This window comes from Thalassophryne amazonica, chromosome 14 (genome assembly GCF_902500255.1).
Source record: "Thalassophryne amazonica chromosome 14, fThaAma1.1, whole genome shotgun sequence".
NCBI lineage: Eukaryota > Metazoa > Chordata > Actinopteri > Batrachoidiformes > Batrachoididae > Thalassophryne > Thalassophryne amazonica.
The window spans coordinates 44816380-44833094 of NC_047116.1; the positions used below are offsets into that span (position 1 = coordinate 44816380).

Genomic DNA, 16715 nt, shown 5'->3' on the forward strand with positions numbered 1-16715 from the left:
CTGAGTGAAAACAGGGACAGGCCAGTGGAACTGTTTTTTTTTTTTCTCCATTATGAAAGTACATACATGTTATGACTCTCTTCCCTACTTTCCACATACACTCACACCCACACACCCAACATTGTTGGTTTGACCTCCTTTGGGAAGGAACAGATCCCCAAAACCAGGTATTCACTGTAATTAAAATAATGGCTAAAAGTGTTTTTGTTGTTGTTTTTAATTGTGCCAGAAATGTAATGTGTGTCATCCACCTATATGTTGGGCTCAGACATCAAAATAACTGGAATGATCCATGAAGTTGAAAATAAATCAATTAATATTGAGAAATTCAGCTTTAATTTAAAATCAGTCAACATAAGAATGCAAAAGCTATTAGACAAAGTGATAAGATCTTATGTTAACTTGAATACCAATTTACATATTCTTGTGGCATTTTATATGTGAAACATACCACAATGTGAAGCCACTCACTGCAGTGCTATTTGCTGCTGGGAGACATAAACACATTTTCCGTCATCATTAGATCTGGTTTCATGGCTACTTTGTTGCACAATATGTTACCCAAATATTCTCCAGAGAGTTGCTTTCCCCTATAGAATTTGCTGTATACCGTCACACATGTCGAGCAATAAAACTAATCAAATTCAATTTGTTTAACTGCAATTATGTTATAATTATACCTTGAGCGAGGACCAGATTAAGGCTTGCCATCTTTGGATGATTAAATTAGAACATGTTATTAAAAAGGATAATGAGGATGTGAAAGCAAATATTAAGCTTTGATTACTGTTCTCATCAGGAGGTAATATTTAGCAAAGTGCAAAACACCCAATTAAAATGTGGTAGTGTATCAAGTAAATAGTATCGGTAAATGAAGCACATTATCTATCACAACTCTCTGGTCTGCTTTTGACTATAAAGAAGTTGTTTTCCAAACTTTAATTAGAATGTGGAGCGTTTCGCCTAGACCTGAGTATGGTGAGTGTTTGCAAAATGAAGACAAATCACTTCTAAATACAGAAAGATAGTTGTGTGAATTTGGAGCTTGATAATTAATAGCTGTATGCTTGGCCTTTCTCACCTAACTTCCATTTGCATTCCTTGCTTATCTCTGTGAAAACTGTTGATTGTAGCACATGGGACTGAAATATTAGGAAAGTTTTATTGCTCACACTTATCCACAGTCCTCCCGAGTTGTAAACAAATCATAAAAGTAGGCTAATGAGAGTTTTTAATAGCTAACGCTTCTGAATATAACTCACATGACTGTTTGGAAAAAAGGCTTTCACAGATATATTTTTTCTTCTTTCTCTTTCTGTTTCTCATGGAAAGCTACACTTAGAATTCTTAAAATGTGTGACATTTGTGACACTAATGCAGGAACCTTTGATAAAGAAACACATTTGCTAAGGGGGTAATTGCAGTAGTATTAGTGCTAATGTTAGCAAAGAAACAATTTGTTTTCTTCACATATAAACAAACGTGTGTGCACCACACGGACACACAAAAAATCCGAAATTTGGATGAAACAATGCTGCAGTGCATGTGAAGTGATTTGAGAGCTTTTTTTTCACAGGCAGGTAATTTGTTTCCAAGAGAGTGATGTCAGGTAGTTTTTGGGGTCACCAATGTAGCTGTTCTTTCGCCGAATAAAAGCAGAGAGTGTTGTAGAACGAGCAAGCTAAAAACCCTGCATTAACTTAAATCCCAACGTAACAGGGACAGGTAAACACATGAAGCTGCAAACCTGCTATGCAGTCGGGAACATAAGTATTTGGACATTACACATTATTTGTACTTTTAACTTTTTTTTAACCACAACAGAGTTGAAAAAATATAATGCAATGTTAAAATACCCTCAACCATATGAGCATATAATCAATGAAAATGTGTGTAGAAATATTTTCACTTTTTGACCCCTTAGAATGGGTAAAGGTTAGCCATCTTTGAACTTGTCCAAGGTCTGTGTCCCAAGAATGTTTCCTGTGAATTTGAAGACCCTGGCAATAACAGGAATGGAGATATGGTAGCTTGACACTTGCACGAATTTGGTCTGCACACTGGCATACAATCTGCTGTACCAGAGAGTAAACTCATTTAAACTGTGTAAACTGTGCGCAGCTGTGTGCAAAGAAAATTTTGAAATGTTCAAAATTAATTTTATGAACTACACGTGAACATTACGCAAACAATTTGGAAAGACTGTGTGTCATTGCATCAGCTCATCTGAATGATTGTGATGAGATGTGAAATCTATAATACACATATTTTTAGAGATACTCATGAGAAGGAATGAAAATGCAACTGTTTTACCAAGCCAATGCAATATAAATATAAAAAATAGCTAATATAAATATAAAAAAATAACACCTAATACCTAATAAAAATTAACCTTTGATACGTTTCCAAAAATGTTCTCCATGTCATGAAGCTCAATGATAACAATCTGGAAATTTAGATTCCAGAGTGATTAGAGGTGATTTCATCAGCCAAGCTCTGAGAGCAAATGATTAATCCACTACAAATAATTATTTTATATAATACATGACCCTTAATTGACATAATTGGGTTTAGAAAATGGATGGATACTGGACATGGAAGATAGGATGCAGCAGGGACAACAGTCTGCAAATCAATGAGTGCACTGTTGGTTTTGTTTTATTTATTTACTTTTTTACTATTTATTTTATTTTATTTTACCATTTTTGGGAACAGTTGGGAATGTCAGCAGTCTAGTCACATTGATAACAGCAGGATAATAAAAGCTGAACACTTTATGTGCAGGTGTCATTCATGTTCAGCTGTGAGTGGCCACTTCAGTGAGATACTAACTGCGACATTGTTGCTTGTTTGCATGTTTGGTTGCTAATTTTCCACTTCAACTGCTTTCCAACAGTCGTGCCCAGACAGATAGGACCTTTAAAACCAAGATGGTTTTAAACCCAAGATGTCAAAAGTTGACTGCATTCTACCTCTGCAAGTACTCATAGAATCAGCAGAATTTCTTTGTACAGTTGTGGTCAGAATTAACAGCACTCATATCACTTAAAGGTGTATGGCCTTTCAAATTTCACAAAACTGACAAAATTTAGTTTATCTTGGAATCCAACCATTACAATGTATGTTTATTTTTGGAAGGTGTTGCTAAATCGCAGCTCATTTTAATGCAGAGAACATACAAGGGGTGACAGAGATGTTTTTTTTAGCCTGACCAAGAAAAATTAGGCTGTGGTTTTCCATCTTTTGCATTCTGAAGCACCAACATTTCTCAACATTGCACCTAATAAGTCAAAACATCACACATTCTCAGGAAATGATGGTTTCTCACAAAGTAAGAGATGGAGAACCACACCCTACGTTTTTGGGGTCAGGCTCAAAACCTCTCCATTGGCCGTTCTATTCATCTGGGGGGTGGGGGAATTCCATAGAGAATATTTTCTTTTCTTTCTTATGGAATTTTGCAGACTAACTACAGGAGAAAGCACCTGTGTGCACCTGCATCATGAGATTTTGAAATTACCTTTGATCTGATGCACCCGTGTGATGCATGTTCCCGTGGTGTGCACGCTAACATCTGCAAAATGTCTTGTAAATAACTTAAGAGGCATTCACTGGTTTCAAAACAGCATTTTTAGATTTGGAAGTGTTTATTTCTCACTAATTTTTACAAAATACATGAGAAACATATTAGATTTATACATAAATACGAGTAAGCTGTTTCGGAGAATATTTCACCATCTTGGTTTATTTTGTTCAAGCAAGCAGCCAGCTGACATTACTCTGCCTTTCTCTACTCCAGTTGGCTGTCAGCATGTGCTTTCCAGCATCCCTCAGGCAAGTTGGGGAACCCCACTTGATCTAATGGTGCTACCAAATGTACTGTAGGTCATGTTTGACTGATCACTTGAAATTCTCCCCTTCAGGGGAAGAAATCCTGATTGGTTTCCACACAGCATGGATTTTGATCATATCAGCAATAACATATTATGAATCCCTTATCTAAATGCTCAGAAATAAAATTGTGGTGCCAAAGAAAATTATTTTAAATGTAAACAAACCAATTTTGTAAAATTATTATTATTATTATTTTGTATTTTTAATTCTCAAGGTATTGAAATGAAACAGCAAAACAAAATGCTTTCAAAAAGTGAAAAAAAAATCAAGATATAGAATGATTTCTGGGCATACTGTTATTAGCCCCTTTTGATGAATTCAGATTAAATCATCAATTTCCTACCAGGTTTTCTTTACACAGTTCGAGAGATGGTGACAATAACATTTACAAGTCACTGTCTGTGTATTGGACATCATTCATGACAATTATTACGAAATACAAATAGTATGGCACTATGTTTCAGTGTTAGGGTCTCAGTTCAAACCCACCCCTGCCACATTTCTCCATGTAATGTGGAGTTGTGTTAGGAAGGGCATCCGGTATAAAAGTTGTGCCAAATCAACATGCAGATCTACCGGACATCTGCTGTGGCAACCCAGAGTGAAAACAAGGGAGCAACCAAAGTGTCTTACTTTCACAAACAGTATGGCATTGTATAAAGTCTGTATGGAGTAGGCAGTTCTCAAAAACTGAGTGACTGTGCAAGAAGGAGACTAAGGGAAGACATTCATGACAAGTCCAAAATAGTTATAGGGTTCTGTGGTTGTGACTGGAGAAACTATGCATTTTGCAACTTTTGGCTGCTGGATCACCAGCTGCAGCTTCATGTTGGAGTGAGACAAAGAAGGATTTTTAAACAATAAAACTGATCAAATCTGGGCTTCAGGCTAATGATGTGTCTTCTGGGAAAGAATAGTTGAAATTTCATATTTTCCTTCTGTTTGCAACTCCACCATGAAGCAGGACCAGCAGATGCTCCCAGACTTGACTTGACTTGACATTTTTATACACAGTCCCTCCATTTTCAGAGACCAAATATGACAAACTGCTGTAAATGTAAGGATTATTTATAACATAAATCATTAGTATTAAAGCCAGTTTTCTTCTCATAAGTCAGGGAATCGATACATGAACATTTCCAAGTCAATGAACATCTCTTGGGCTTCACTGACATCAATTATTAAAAAGTAAAAACAGGATGGTAAATCTGTCAAAAGTAGGGGACTCCTAGGGGAAGCCCCCAAGACCTTTGTTTATAATTTACAAGTAAGCATATGGGATCACTGAGCTTCTGTTTCATCTGTTTTCTTGTTTGAAAATCCTCTTGTTTCAGTCCACCATAAAGCTGTGACTGGTGGTGGAAAAAACAAATGTTAAATACTTGAGCCCGTTAAACCGGGCTCAAGTATAGAAAACTTTATGGTGCATATGGAAAAACTATTTTCCAACACAAATAAAACAATGTATATCACTGGTGATTATAATATAGACCTAATGAATCCCAATAGACATAAGATGACTGATGAATTTATTAACTGTATGTATAGTATGAGCTTATTTCCTGCAATTACCAGGCCTAGTAGAATCACATTACAGAGTGCTACTCTTATTGATAATATTTTTACGAATGACATAGAATTATTGAAATTAAGTGGACTAATGATATGTGATATAACTGACCACCTACCTGTTTTTATTTTATATCAACATGGGAATATGAAGAGCACAAACACTCAGAATGATATCTACAAAAGATTACTATCTGAAAGATGTACTGAATCATTGAAATATTATCTATCAGTTCAAAACTGGAGTCGTGTATTAAGGGAAAGGGATGTTAATAAGGCTTACATGTTTCTTGAATTTTTTTGTAACTGTATGATAAAAATTGCCCTGTGAAAAAATACAAAAGAAAGAACAAAATTGTCAATGTCCCTGGTTGTCCAAGGGACTACAAAATGCTTGTAAGAAAAAAAAAATATCTATATAAACAGTTCTTGAAAGTTAAAACTATGGAATCTGAAAAAAAATATAAGGCATACAAAAATAAATTGACCACAATACTAAGAATGAGTAGGAAGTTGTATTTTGAAAGGTTATTGAATCAAAATAAAAATAACATTAAAGGAATATGGAATGTAATTACTGGATTACTTAAAGATAAGGCAGATATCATTGACACCTATCCAGAGTATTTTATTGACGGAAATGATGAGAATTATAATATGCAAAATGTGGTGAACAAATTTAATGAGTTTTTTGTAAATGTGGGACCAGATCTAGCGGCTGGAATCCTTGCAAGTAATGAAGGTCAATCACCAATTGAAAGAAATCCAAAAAGTGTCTTTCTCTCAGGAGTAAATGAAACAGAAATTAAAGAAATTGTTCGTAAGTGTAAAAATAAATGCTCCACTGATTGTTTTGACATAGACATGAGATTAGTAAAAAAAAAAGTCATAGATGACATAACAAAACCATTAACTTATATTTGTAATATTTCACTGCAAAATGGGATATTCCCAAATAAAATGAAAACTGCTAAGGTAATTCCAATTTTTAAGACTGGTAACAAGCACATCTTTACTAACTATAGACCTGTCTCTCTCCTCCCACAATTCTCAAAAATACTTGAGAAAGTATTTAATGACAGACTTGAAAATTTTATAGAAAAAAATTGCCTGTTAAATGAAGGCCAGTATGGTTTCAGACCTGGAAGATCTACATCTATGGCCATTATTGATTTTGTAGAGGAAATTGCACATTCATTGGAAAAGAAAAAAAAATGCTATTGGAGTTTTTATTGACTTAAAAAAAGCATTTGACACAATTAATCATTCAATTTTACTAGAAAAATTAGAAACGTATGGGATTTGAGGGGTAGCATGGGAATGGATCAAAAGTTAACTGAGAGGCAGCAGTTCGTAAAGATGGGTAAGTATGAATCTTCATGCAAAATTATCACATGTGGACTGCCACAGGGTTCCATACTAGGTCCAAAATTATTTAATCTGTATATAAATGACATCTTCAATGTATCTGCTCTGCTGAAACTGGTCTTATTCGCTGATGATACAAATATTTTCTATGCAGGTGATGATTATGACGATGTTATAAACACTGTAAATGAGGAATTGGCAAAAATTTAAATATGGATACACAATAATAAACTGTCACTCAATCTTGAAAAAACTAAAGTAATGATGTTTGGTAATGGCAAGGAAAATCCAAATATATCTATAACTATTGATGGAAAAGTAATAGAAAAGGTAACAGAAATCAAATTTTTGGGAATAATAATAGATAAGAATTTAAACTGGAAATCCCACATTAATTACATACAAAATAAAGTATCAAAAAATATAGCTATTATAAATAAAGCAAAGTGGTTACTTAACTATAACGCCCTGTACATTTTATACTTCAGTTTAATTTATCCTTATTTATCATATGTTATAGAAGTTTGGGGTAACAATTACAAGAGTACTCTAAGGCCATTGGTACTACTTCAAAAGTGTGTAGTACGTGTTATCGACAAGAAAAGCTACCTGGAACACACAAACGCACTCTTCTTACAGTCCAAATTATTGAAATTAATTGATTTGGTGGATTTCTGCACAGCTCAACTGCTATACAAAGCCAGTAAAAATTCTCTACCGGCCAACATTCAAGCCCAATTTATAGAAAGGGAAAGTGTCTACAATCTGAGGGGAAATGGTAAACATATACCAAAAGCTGTAAGAACCACGAGAAGAAGTATGTGTGTTTCAGTGTGTAAACATAAATAAACATAAACATCCGCATATTTAGTTATCCTATTACTTATGGACTATAAAACTGGATGTTCTATGTATAAAAATGGCTATAATTCCTAAATAGTTAATATGATATTTTGTTAAACTCCTTGAGTAAAAGGTGAAAGTCAAAACGGCAAGAACATATTGATTGTTCAATTTGAAATCCATTGTGGAGTTGCCCTGTCCAAATACTTATGAACCTGACTGTACTCTCTTACCATGTAACCTCACAGTTGCATAGTAGGTGATTAGGAAGCTACAAGCAATCATACATCAGAGAATGCTAAAAAAGAACTACAGGGAAAGAATTTAATGGGTTTTTGCTGACTTCTGCTCTGCAATCTAGAACCTGCCAATGGCAATGCCAGTCACATTGATGCAAAGCAAGATATCTTTCTATTGTGACTGAAATCAAAATTTACCTCTACTTTTCATCCTTGCTCTTCCTTTCTTCTTTCCATGTTCCTCATGATTTACTTTGTCTGCTTCTTTCTTTAGTGGGACGCCATCACAGAGATGGATGAGCACAACCGGCCCATCCACACCTTCCAGGTTTGCCACGTGATGGAACCCAACCAGAACAACTGGCTTCGCTCAAACTGGATATCTCGACAAGCTGCTCAAAAGATCTACGTGGAACTTCGCTTCACTCTGCGAGACTGCAATTCCATTCCATGGGTGTCGGGAACTTGCAAAGAGACTTTCAACCTCTTCTATTATGAGACTGATGAGGCTCACGGTGTCAAATTCAAGCCTGTACAATACACTAAGATTGACACCATTGCTGCAGATGAGAGCTTTACTCAGATGGATCTCGGAGATCGTATCCTCAAACTCAACACGGAGGTTCGTGAGGTTGGACCAATAAGCAAGAAGGGATTCTACTTAGCATTCCAGGACATTGGTGCCTGTATTGCCTTGGTTTCAGTGAGGGTTTACTACAAGAAATGTCCATTCACCCTGAGGAACCTGGCATCATTTCCTGACACGGTGCCTCGCGTTGACTCGTCATCATTGGTGGAGGTGAGGGGAGCGTGTATTGACCATGCTGAAGAAAGAGATACACCCAAACTGTTCTGTGGAGCTGACGGCGACTGGCTGGTGCCGCTGGGAAGATGCGTTTGCAGCATCGGCTATGAAGAGATTGATGGCTCTTGTATTGGTGAGCTGCCCAAACTTTCCATCTATATATTGTCATTGTAATCTTGGCACATTTGATAAAAATGGAGGAATTTGAGCAACACTGATAACAAAGATTAGTTTATAAGTTTTGCAACTTTTGTTTGGAATGTGATTCGCACCCCCACCCAAGTAATACCAACAGCAGCAAAGGGTATAAAATCCATTTAAACAACATCTGCAATTATGTGATTTGGGAATAACTACAGAAGAAGGCTTAAAAATTACAACTGGTTGAAGATCTAAACAGCTTTTTTTTTTCACTCATATGGATTCAGTAAAGGATTTCACTTTACAGATTATCGTAAATTCCCCTGTCAGCCAAATGAAAATGAGATTGCTCTGTATTGCACCAGTATTTTGAGCAGCCCTACTTATTACTATGGATTTATAACTAAAATAAATTAATAATTTTACATCTTTTATATCAAACACTTCTTCAAACATATATATTTCATTGCCCATTATGGTGCCAAGCTGTAGAATTCACCTGGCATTTAGAACACTTTTTTTTTTCCTAGCACTAGTTCCTGTTTGAATACTGAGGTATCAAATAAGAAACTTACTTATTTTTTCATTGATCCTGTGAACCAAAAATGCATCACCACTCTTACTCTGCTGTGAATGTAGATTGTCATCTCTTCTTATCTTTTCTTCACTCCACACTCTGTTACATTTATTTATTCGCATGATATCAACACAAGAAGACTCACGGTATGATATAGCAGTTTCATCTGAAATTCAGTTTCTTCTTTTCGACGGCTACACGAAAGTATTGACGCATCTCCCCAGCCGTACAGATAAGCCGTAAGGATAGATGGAGTGGATGATGTATATCTGCTGGGCCAATTTCCATCTGCTGCATGAATACAACAGCAAACCTTTATATCTGTGGCCAATCAGCTTTCTTCAGACCTTATGTCACAAGCACTCCTCAGCAGTGGTGTGATACAGCACAGATATCAAAAGATTTACAAAGCTTTTTGTGTGTACTCTCGCTTTGTTTCTGCACACCTACATACAATTATTTGTCCATAGTAGCTCAATGATAACAATCTGGAAATTTAGATTTTGTCCCATGTTTGGCTTCTGAGAGTGATTGTAGTGACAGTTCAAGATGCATTTTCAATTTAACCAGTTGCAGTTTACTTTATAAGTAAAGTGCAACTGCAAGGCAAATGCAAATGCAGGAGTTGCAAGTGAACAATGTAACCCCTTTACGAATGCAGATATCTGCATCTTGGCTATCATAGAATTTGTAATATTGGCTGATTGATGTTTAGTGGACAAGTATTTTTCCAATGAAAACATGAGAATCCCATTGATGGGTTTAAAAATTTCACAGGTGAACCAAAAAGTAAAAAAAAATGCATGCATGTTTGTGTTAAATGGACTGCATTTATATAGTGCTTTTCAATCTGCATCAGACGCTCAAAGCGCTTTACAATTATGCCTCACATTTACCCCAATGTCAGGGTGCTGCCATACAAGGCGCTCACTACACACCGGGAGCAATAGGGGATTAAAGACCTTGCCCAAGGGCCCTTAGTAATTTTCTAGTCAGGCGGGGATTTGAACCGAGGATCTTCTGGTCTCAAGCCCAATACCTTAACCACTAGATCATCACCTCCCCCATGTTTGTGTTAGTGCCGGTAGTCAGCTACCTGTTGCTCTGTGGACCACCAGGGTGTGACAGATTACCTCAGCTGTCAGTAGCTTGATCCTGAACTCTTTGATATGAGCTTTAGATATCACTGACAGCATCTTGCACTGGGAACTCTATGGTATTATAAAAGAGTGCACTTTCACTAAGGTCCACTGAAACACCCTTTCAAGGTTTGTAAAGATATGATGTCAAGTCAGCAGGAACCCATGTCTTCAATTTAGATCTGCAGATTTGCAAGAAATCAAAAGAAATGGTTTGGTCTGCATATAAAGCAGCAACTGGCCAGGCAAGAAAACTGCATGTCACAAATAGTTCTTAAACTAAAATATGCATTGCATTGTGAGAAATCCTACAATCTAGACACTATATATGTTTTTATGTTCATTGACAACAAACGACTTTCTGAAGACCAAATATGCTTGTTTTTAATAAAGAAAATGCTTGTCTTTAAAAATAATACTATTAAAAGCACTTTGTATAGTCACCCCCTTATTTTTTTCAACCATGATCTGACACTGCTGCTTTTAGGTCCATTAGAGTCTTCAAACTTTACACACTCACATTGTATATTGTGTCTGCTTGAGAATTGCTTGATGACATTTATCACCATGAGCATAAATTTTACATTTCTCCTCAGTTCCTGGTTAAAGTAGTACAGTTTTAGAAATGAGAAACAAACTGACTATGAGAACGGTATTAGAATTATATGAGAAATGAGGTTGTGACATGAAAGAAAGGGAAAAATCATTCAAAAAATATTCCAGATTTCTGTGCTGGCTGTGCCAAATCCCAATGCAGTTATGTACTGAATACTCTGTGTCAACCCTGAACAACTGGAGCCAGCTGAATGACAAATAACAACCTACACTGGCAAAATATTTTTAAAATCACTTAGTGACTGCATGAAAGTAATTAAAATAAATTAATTGAGCAAAGTAAAAATAAATAAATAAATAAATAAATAAATCTTTTAACTGGAGGTCTGAGGGGGTGATATTCTTCTTCATGGATTCCACACTGTACATTGTTATTCTTCCATCATAAGATATAATACAACAATATGCTTTAATAAAACACTCCCGTGCAGAGGTTTTCTGTCTGTAGTCTACACTGTATTGACCAAAACTTTGTCTAATTAGTGAAAATGATTTATTTTTAATTAATAACATTATCTGTATGATCTTTTAATTAAAATGTGGTGTGGTGTCCCTTTTTCCAACCAGAGGAGGTAAATGTTGTTCTACACTCAACAAAAATATAAACACATCACTTTTGGTTTTGCTCCCATTTTGTATGAGATGAACTCAAAGATCTAAAACTTTTCCACATACACAATATCACCATTTCCCTCAAATATTGTTCACAAACCAGTCTAAATCTGTGATAATGAGCACTTCTCCTTTGCTGAGATAATCCATCCCACCTCACAGGTGTGCCATATCAAGATGCTGATTAGACACCATGATTAGTGCACAGGTGTGCCTTAGACTGCCCACAATAAAAGGCCACTCTGAAAGGTGCAGTTGTATCACACAGCACAATGCCACAGATGTCGCAAGATTTGAGGGAGCATGCAATTGGCATGCTGACAGCAGGAATGTCAACCAGAGCTGTTGCTCGTGTATTGAATGTTCATTTCTCTACCATAAGCCGTCTCCAAAGGCGTTTCAGGGAATTTGGCAGTACATCCAACCAGCCTCACAACCGCAGACCACATGTAACCACACCAGCCCAGGACCTCCACATCCAGCATGTTCACCTCCAAGATCGTCTGAGACCAGCCACTCGGACAGCTGCTGAAACAATCAATTTGCATAACCAAAGAATTTCTGCACAAACTGTCAGAAACCGTCTCAGGGAAGCTCATCTGCATGCTCGTCGTCCTCATTGGGGTCTAGACCTGACTCCAGTTCGCCGTCGTAACCGACTTGAGTGGGCAAATGCTCACATTCACTGGCGTTTGGCACGTTGGAGAGGTGTTCTCTTCACGGCTGAATCCCGGTTCACACTGTCCAGGGCAGATGGCAGACAGCGTGTGTGGCGTCATGTGGGTGAGCGGTTTTCTGATGTCAATGTTGTGGATCGAGTGGCCCATGGTGGCGGTGGGGTTATGGTATGGGCAGGCGTCTGTTATGGACGAAGAACACAGGTGCATTTTATTGATAGCATTTTGAATGCACAGAGATACCGTGATGAGATCCTGAGGCCCATTGATGTACCATACATCAAGAACATCACCTCATGTTGCAGCAGGATAATGCACGGCCCTATGTTGCAAGGATCTGTACACAATTCTTGGAAGCTGAAAATGTCCCAGTTCTTGCATGGCAGGCATACTCACCGGACATGTCACCCATTGAGCATGTTTGGGATGCTCTGGACCAGCGTATACGACAGCATGTACCAGTTCCTGCCAATATCCAGCAACTTCGCACAGCCATTGAAGAGGAGTGGACCAACATTCCACAGGCCACAATTGACAACCTGATCAACTCTATGTGAAGGAGATGTGTTGCACTGCATGAGGCAAATGTTGTTCACACCAGATACTGACTGGTATCCCCCCCCCCAATAAAACAAAACTGCACCTTTCAGAGTGGCCTTTTATTGTGGACAGTCTAAGGCACACCTGTGCACTAATCATGGTGTCTTATCAGCATCTTGATATGGCACACCTGTGAGGTGGGATGGATTATCTCAGCAAAGGAGAAGTGTTCACTATCACAGATTTAGACTGGTTTGTGAACACTATTTGAGGGAAATGGTGATATTGTGTATGTGGAAAAGTTTTAGATCTTTGAGTTCATCTCATACAAAATGGGAGCAAAACCAAAAGTGTTGTGTTTATATTTTTGTTGAGTGTATGTACATTATAAACGTTGGTCTTAGACTTAGTTACAGTTATATGTAAAAGATTGGGCACCCCTGATAATTTCCATGATTTTCCTTTATAAATCATTGGTTGTTTGGATCAGAACCATCTTCCTGTGAGGTAACAGTGCTCATCATTAAGCCACTGTGCTGCCCTGCTGGGCACATTGTTCAACCTAATTGAAGTGAGGTACAGTGGTATGTAAAGGTTTGGCACACCTGATGATTTCCATGATTTTCCTTTATAAAGCATTGGTTGTTTGGATCAGCAATTTCAGTTATATCATACAGCAGACAAACACAGTGATATTTGAAAAGTGAAATGAAGTTTATAGGATTTATAGAAAGTGTGCAATAATTAATAAATAAAATTAGTCAGGTGCATAAATTTGGGCACCCTTGTCATTTTATTGATTTGAATACATTTAGCACTAATTATTGCAACACAAAATTGGTTTGGTAAGCTCATTGACCCCTTGACCTCCTTACACAGGTGGATCCAATCATGAGAACGGGTGATTAAGGTGACATTTACAAATGTTTCTCCTCTTTGCATCTCTTCTAATGAGTGGCAACATGGGAGCCTCTAAACAACTCTCAAATGACCTGAAAACAAAGATTGTTCAACATCATGGTTTAGGGGAAGGATACAAAATGCTATCTCAGAGATTTCACCTGTGAGTTTCCACTGTGAGGAACATAGTGAGGAAATGGAAGACTGCAGGCACAGAACTAGTTAAGACCCAAAGTGGCAGGCCAAGAAAAATCTCAGATAAGCGGAAGCAAAGGATGGTGAGAACAGTCATAGTCAATCCACAAATCTGCTCCAAAGACCTACAACATGATCTTGCTGCAGATAGTGTTTCTGTGCATTGTTGAACTATATAGTGCACTTTGCACAAGGAGATTCTGGATGAGAGAGTAATGCAGAGGGAGCCTTTTCTGCATACACGCCACAAACAGCACATTTGGACAAGCCAGCTTCATTTTGGAATAAGGTGTTGTGGACTGATAAAACTAAGGGCCTGGTCCCACTGGCTTTTTGGAGGATTTGTGTATGGATTGCGCATAAAATTGGCTCATATTCGCTTAACATCTGCAGTATGCGTAAAACATGCTTGTATGAGTCGGCCGACACCCACACACATCCGCAATTATCTGTAGAGACACGTTTTTCCATTGGTAGGATTTTTGAGCTGCACAAAATTTTGGCTACAGATGACATCCGCCTTACATACTCCATACATACTCAATACATACACAATACATACTCAATCTATGCACTGTATTTTTGCCATCATCTGCTGATATCCGCAACTGACAGGGATTTGCGGCTTGGCAGCAGACTGGGACAGTGTGTAAAATGGATATTTTGCGTGCCCATCATGTCCACATCACAAACTAAAATAAGCTGTAGCGACTGCATACAGATTGGCCATGAATAAAGCATTTTTATTACATCTGCTATGCATCTGATTTGCGGTGGATGCAAATCAGATGTGCTGTGTTCACAGCTGGATGCCGTTCTTTGTTCTACCTGCCACGCGCTGTGCGCTGGATGCTGCGTATATAAAATAATTATTTTGTGGTGGATCAATCATTTTTCTTCTGTAAATTGGCCATTGAAAACGGCTCTATTCACCTCCTGAATCACAGAGGAAGCTGCAGCTGGAGCCGTTCGTGCACATGCACGCGTGAATGGCTAACAAGCTACAGAAAGCATTTTCAGCCATCTAAAAAGGTAATTATTTGACTTGTTTACATTTTCCTTCTTGTGTGCAGCTGTTAAAGCATTTATTTTTATGTTTATATCAGATTTAACTTGTTCTAATCCTTCAGACGAACTGCGCTCTGATGCGATCCGCTGACATCATCACTCCACTCGCTTTGTTCACTGCTTGTTTACTCCACTTGAGCTGCATGTCGTCTTCTAGATTAGATCGTGCCATATAGCACGGCATTTGTGCATGAAAGATTTTTTTGAACGTTTCAAAATTCTCTATGCGTAATAGCATGCACCGGCGCCCCTCTGGCGTCCTGTCTGCACCTGTTAAAGACAAGTTTACTCTCCAGCATGACACAGGTCATGATGTGTTGTGAGGAAAAGGCAGGCTCGTGTCGGTGCACTTTAACAATCAACTTGTCCAAGTCCAGCAATTGCTCCAGAGGCTGTATTGTTGATGTGAACACTGATGCCGACAGCCCAAGTGCGCTTCTTTTATGACCGCAGTGCAGATGCCTTACATGTGCAACATGTGCGCGATGCATTCATAATACACCCGTAATACTGCCATGATAATCGCAATGCATCTGATCCATTTCCTCACTACATGTGTTATACAACTGTGATTGTTCATCATATATTCGCTATACATTATTAATATATCCCTAATTCATACTGGGACATTTGTCAACGAACGCCTGTAATTTGTGTACTCAATTCATGCACAATTAATTCTCTCCCCAGTGGGACCGGGCCCTAAAATTGAGTTATTTGGACATAACAAGGGGAGGTATACATGGCAGAAAAAGAACACAGCATTCCGAGAAAAACGCTTGCTATCTACAGTAAAATTTGAAGGCGGTTCCATCATGCTGTGGGGCTGTGTGGCCAGTGCAGCTGCTGGGAATCTTGTTAAAGTTGAGGGGCGCATGGATTCCAGTCAATATCAGCAGATTATTGAGAACAATGTTAAAGAATCAGTGACAAAGTTGAAGTTGCGCCAGTGCTGGATCTTTCAACAAGACAACGAGCCTAAACACTGCTCAAAATCAAGTCCAAAGTTCTGGAATGGCCATCTCAGTCCCCAGACCTGAATATTATTGAAAATCTTTGGTTTGATTTTAAGTGGGCTGTCCATACTCGGAAACCAACAAATCTGAGATGTTTTGTAAAGAAGAATGGTCCACATACCTTTAACCAGAATCCAAACTCTCATTGGAGGCTATAGGAAGAGTTTAGATGCTGTTATTTCTGCAAAACGAGGATCTACTAAATATTGATGTTTTTTTTTTTCTGTTGGGGTGCCCAAATTTATGCACTTGCCTAATTTTGTTTAAATAATTATTGCACACTTTCTGTAAATCCTATAAACTTCATTTCACTTTTCAGATATCACTGTGTTTGTCTGCTATATGATATATTTAAGTGAAATTGCTGATCCAAACAGAAATTTATAAAGGAAAATCAAGGAAGTTATCAGGTGTGCCAGAAACGTTTACATACCACTGTACCTCACGTCAATTAGGTTGGACAGTGTGCCCAGCAGGGCAGCACAGTGGCTTAATGATGAGCACTGTTGCCTCACAG

The 16715-nt window shown here is 37.8% G+C and overlaps 1 protein-coding gene across 2 annotated transcripts in view; it reads left to right on the forward strand.

Annotated features, from left to right (window-relative positions):
* LOC117524148 (ephrin type-A receptor 6-like) overlaps positions 1–16715 on the forward strand; it is an 866515-nt gene that overhangs the window by 215880 nt on the left and 633920 nt on the right. For both annotated transcript variants that reach the window (XM_034185882.1, XM_034185881.1), the window contains exon 3: positions 8188–8851. In XM_034185882.1, the coding sequence (XP_034041773.1) occupies positions 8188–8851 (664 nt within the window). The remainder of the gene's footprint in view (positions 1–8187; positions 8852–16715) is intronic.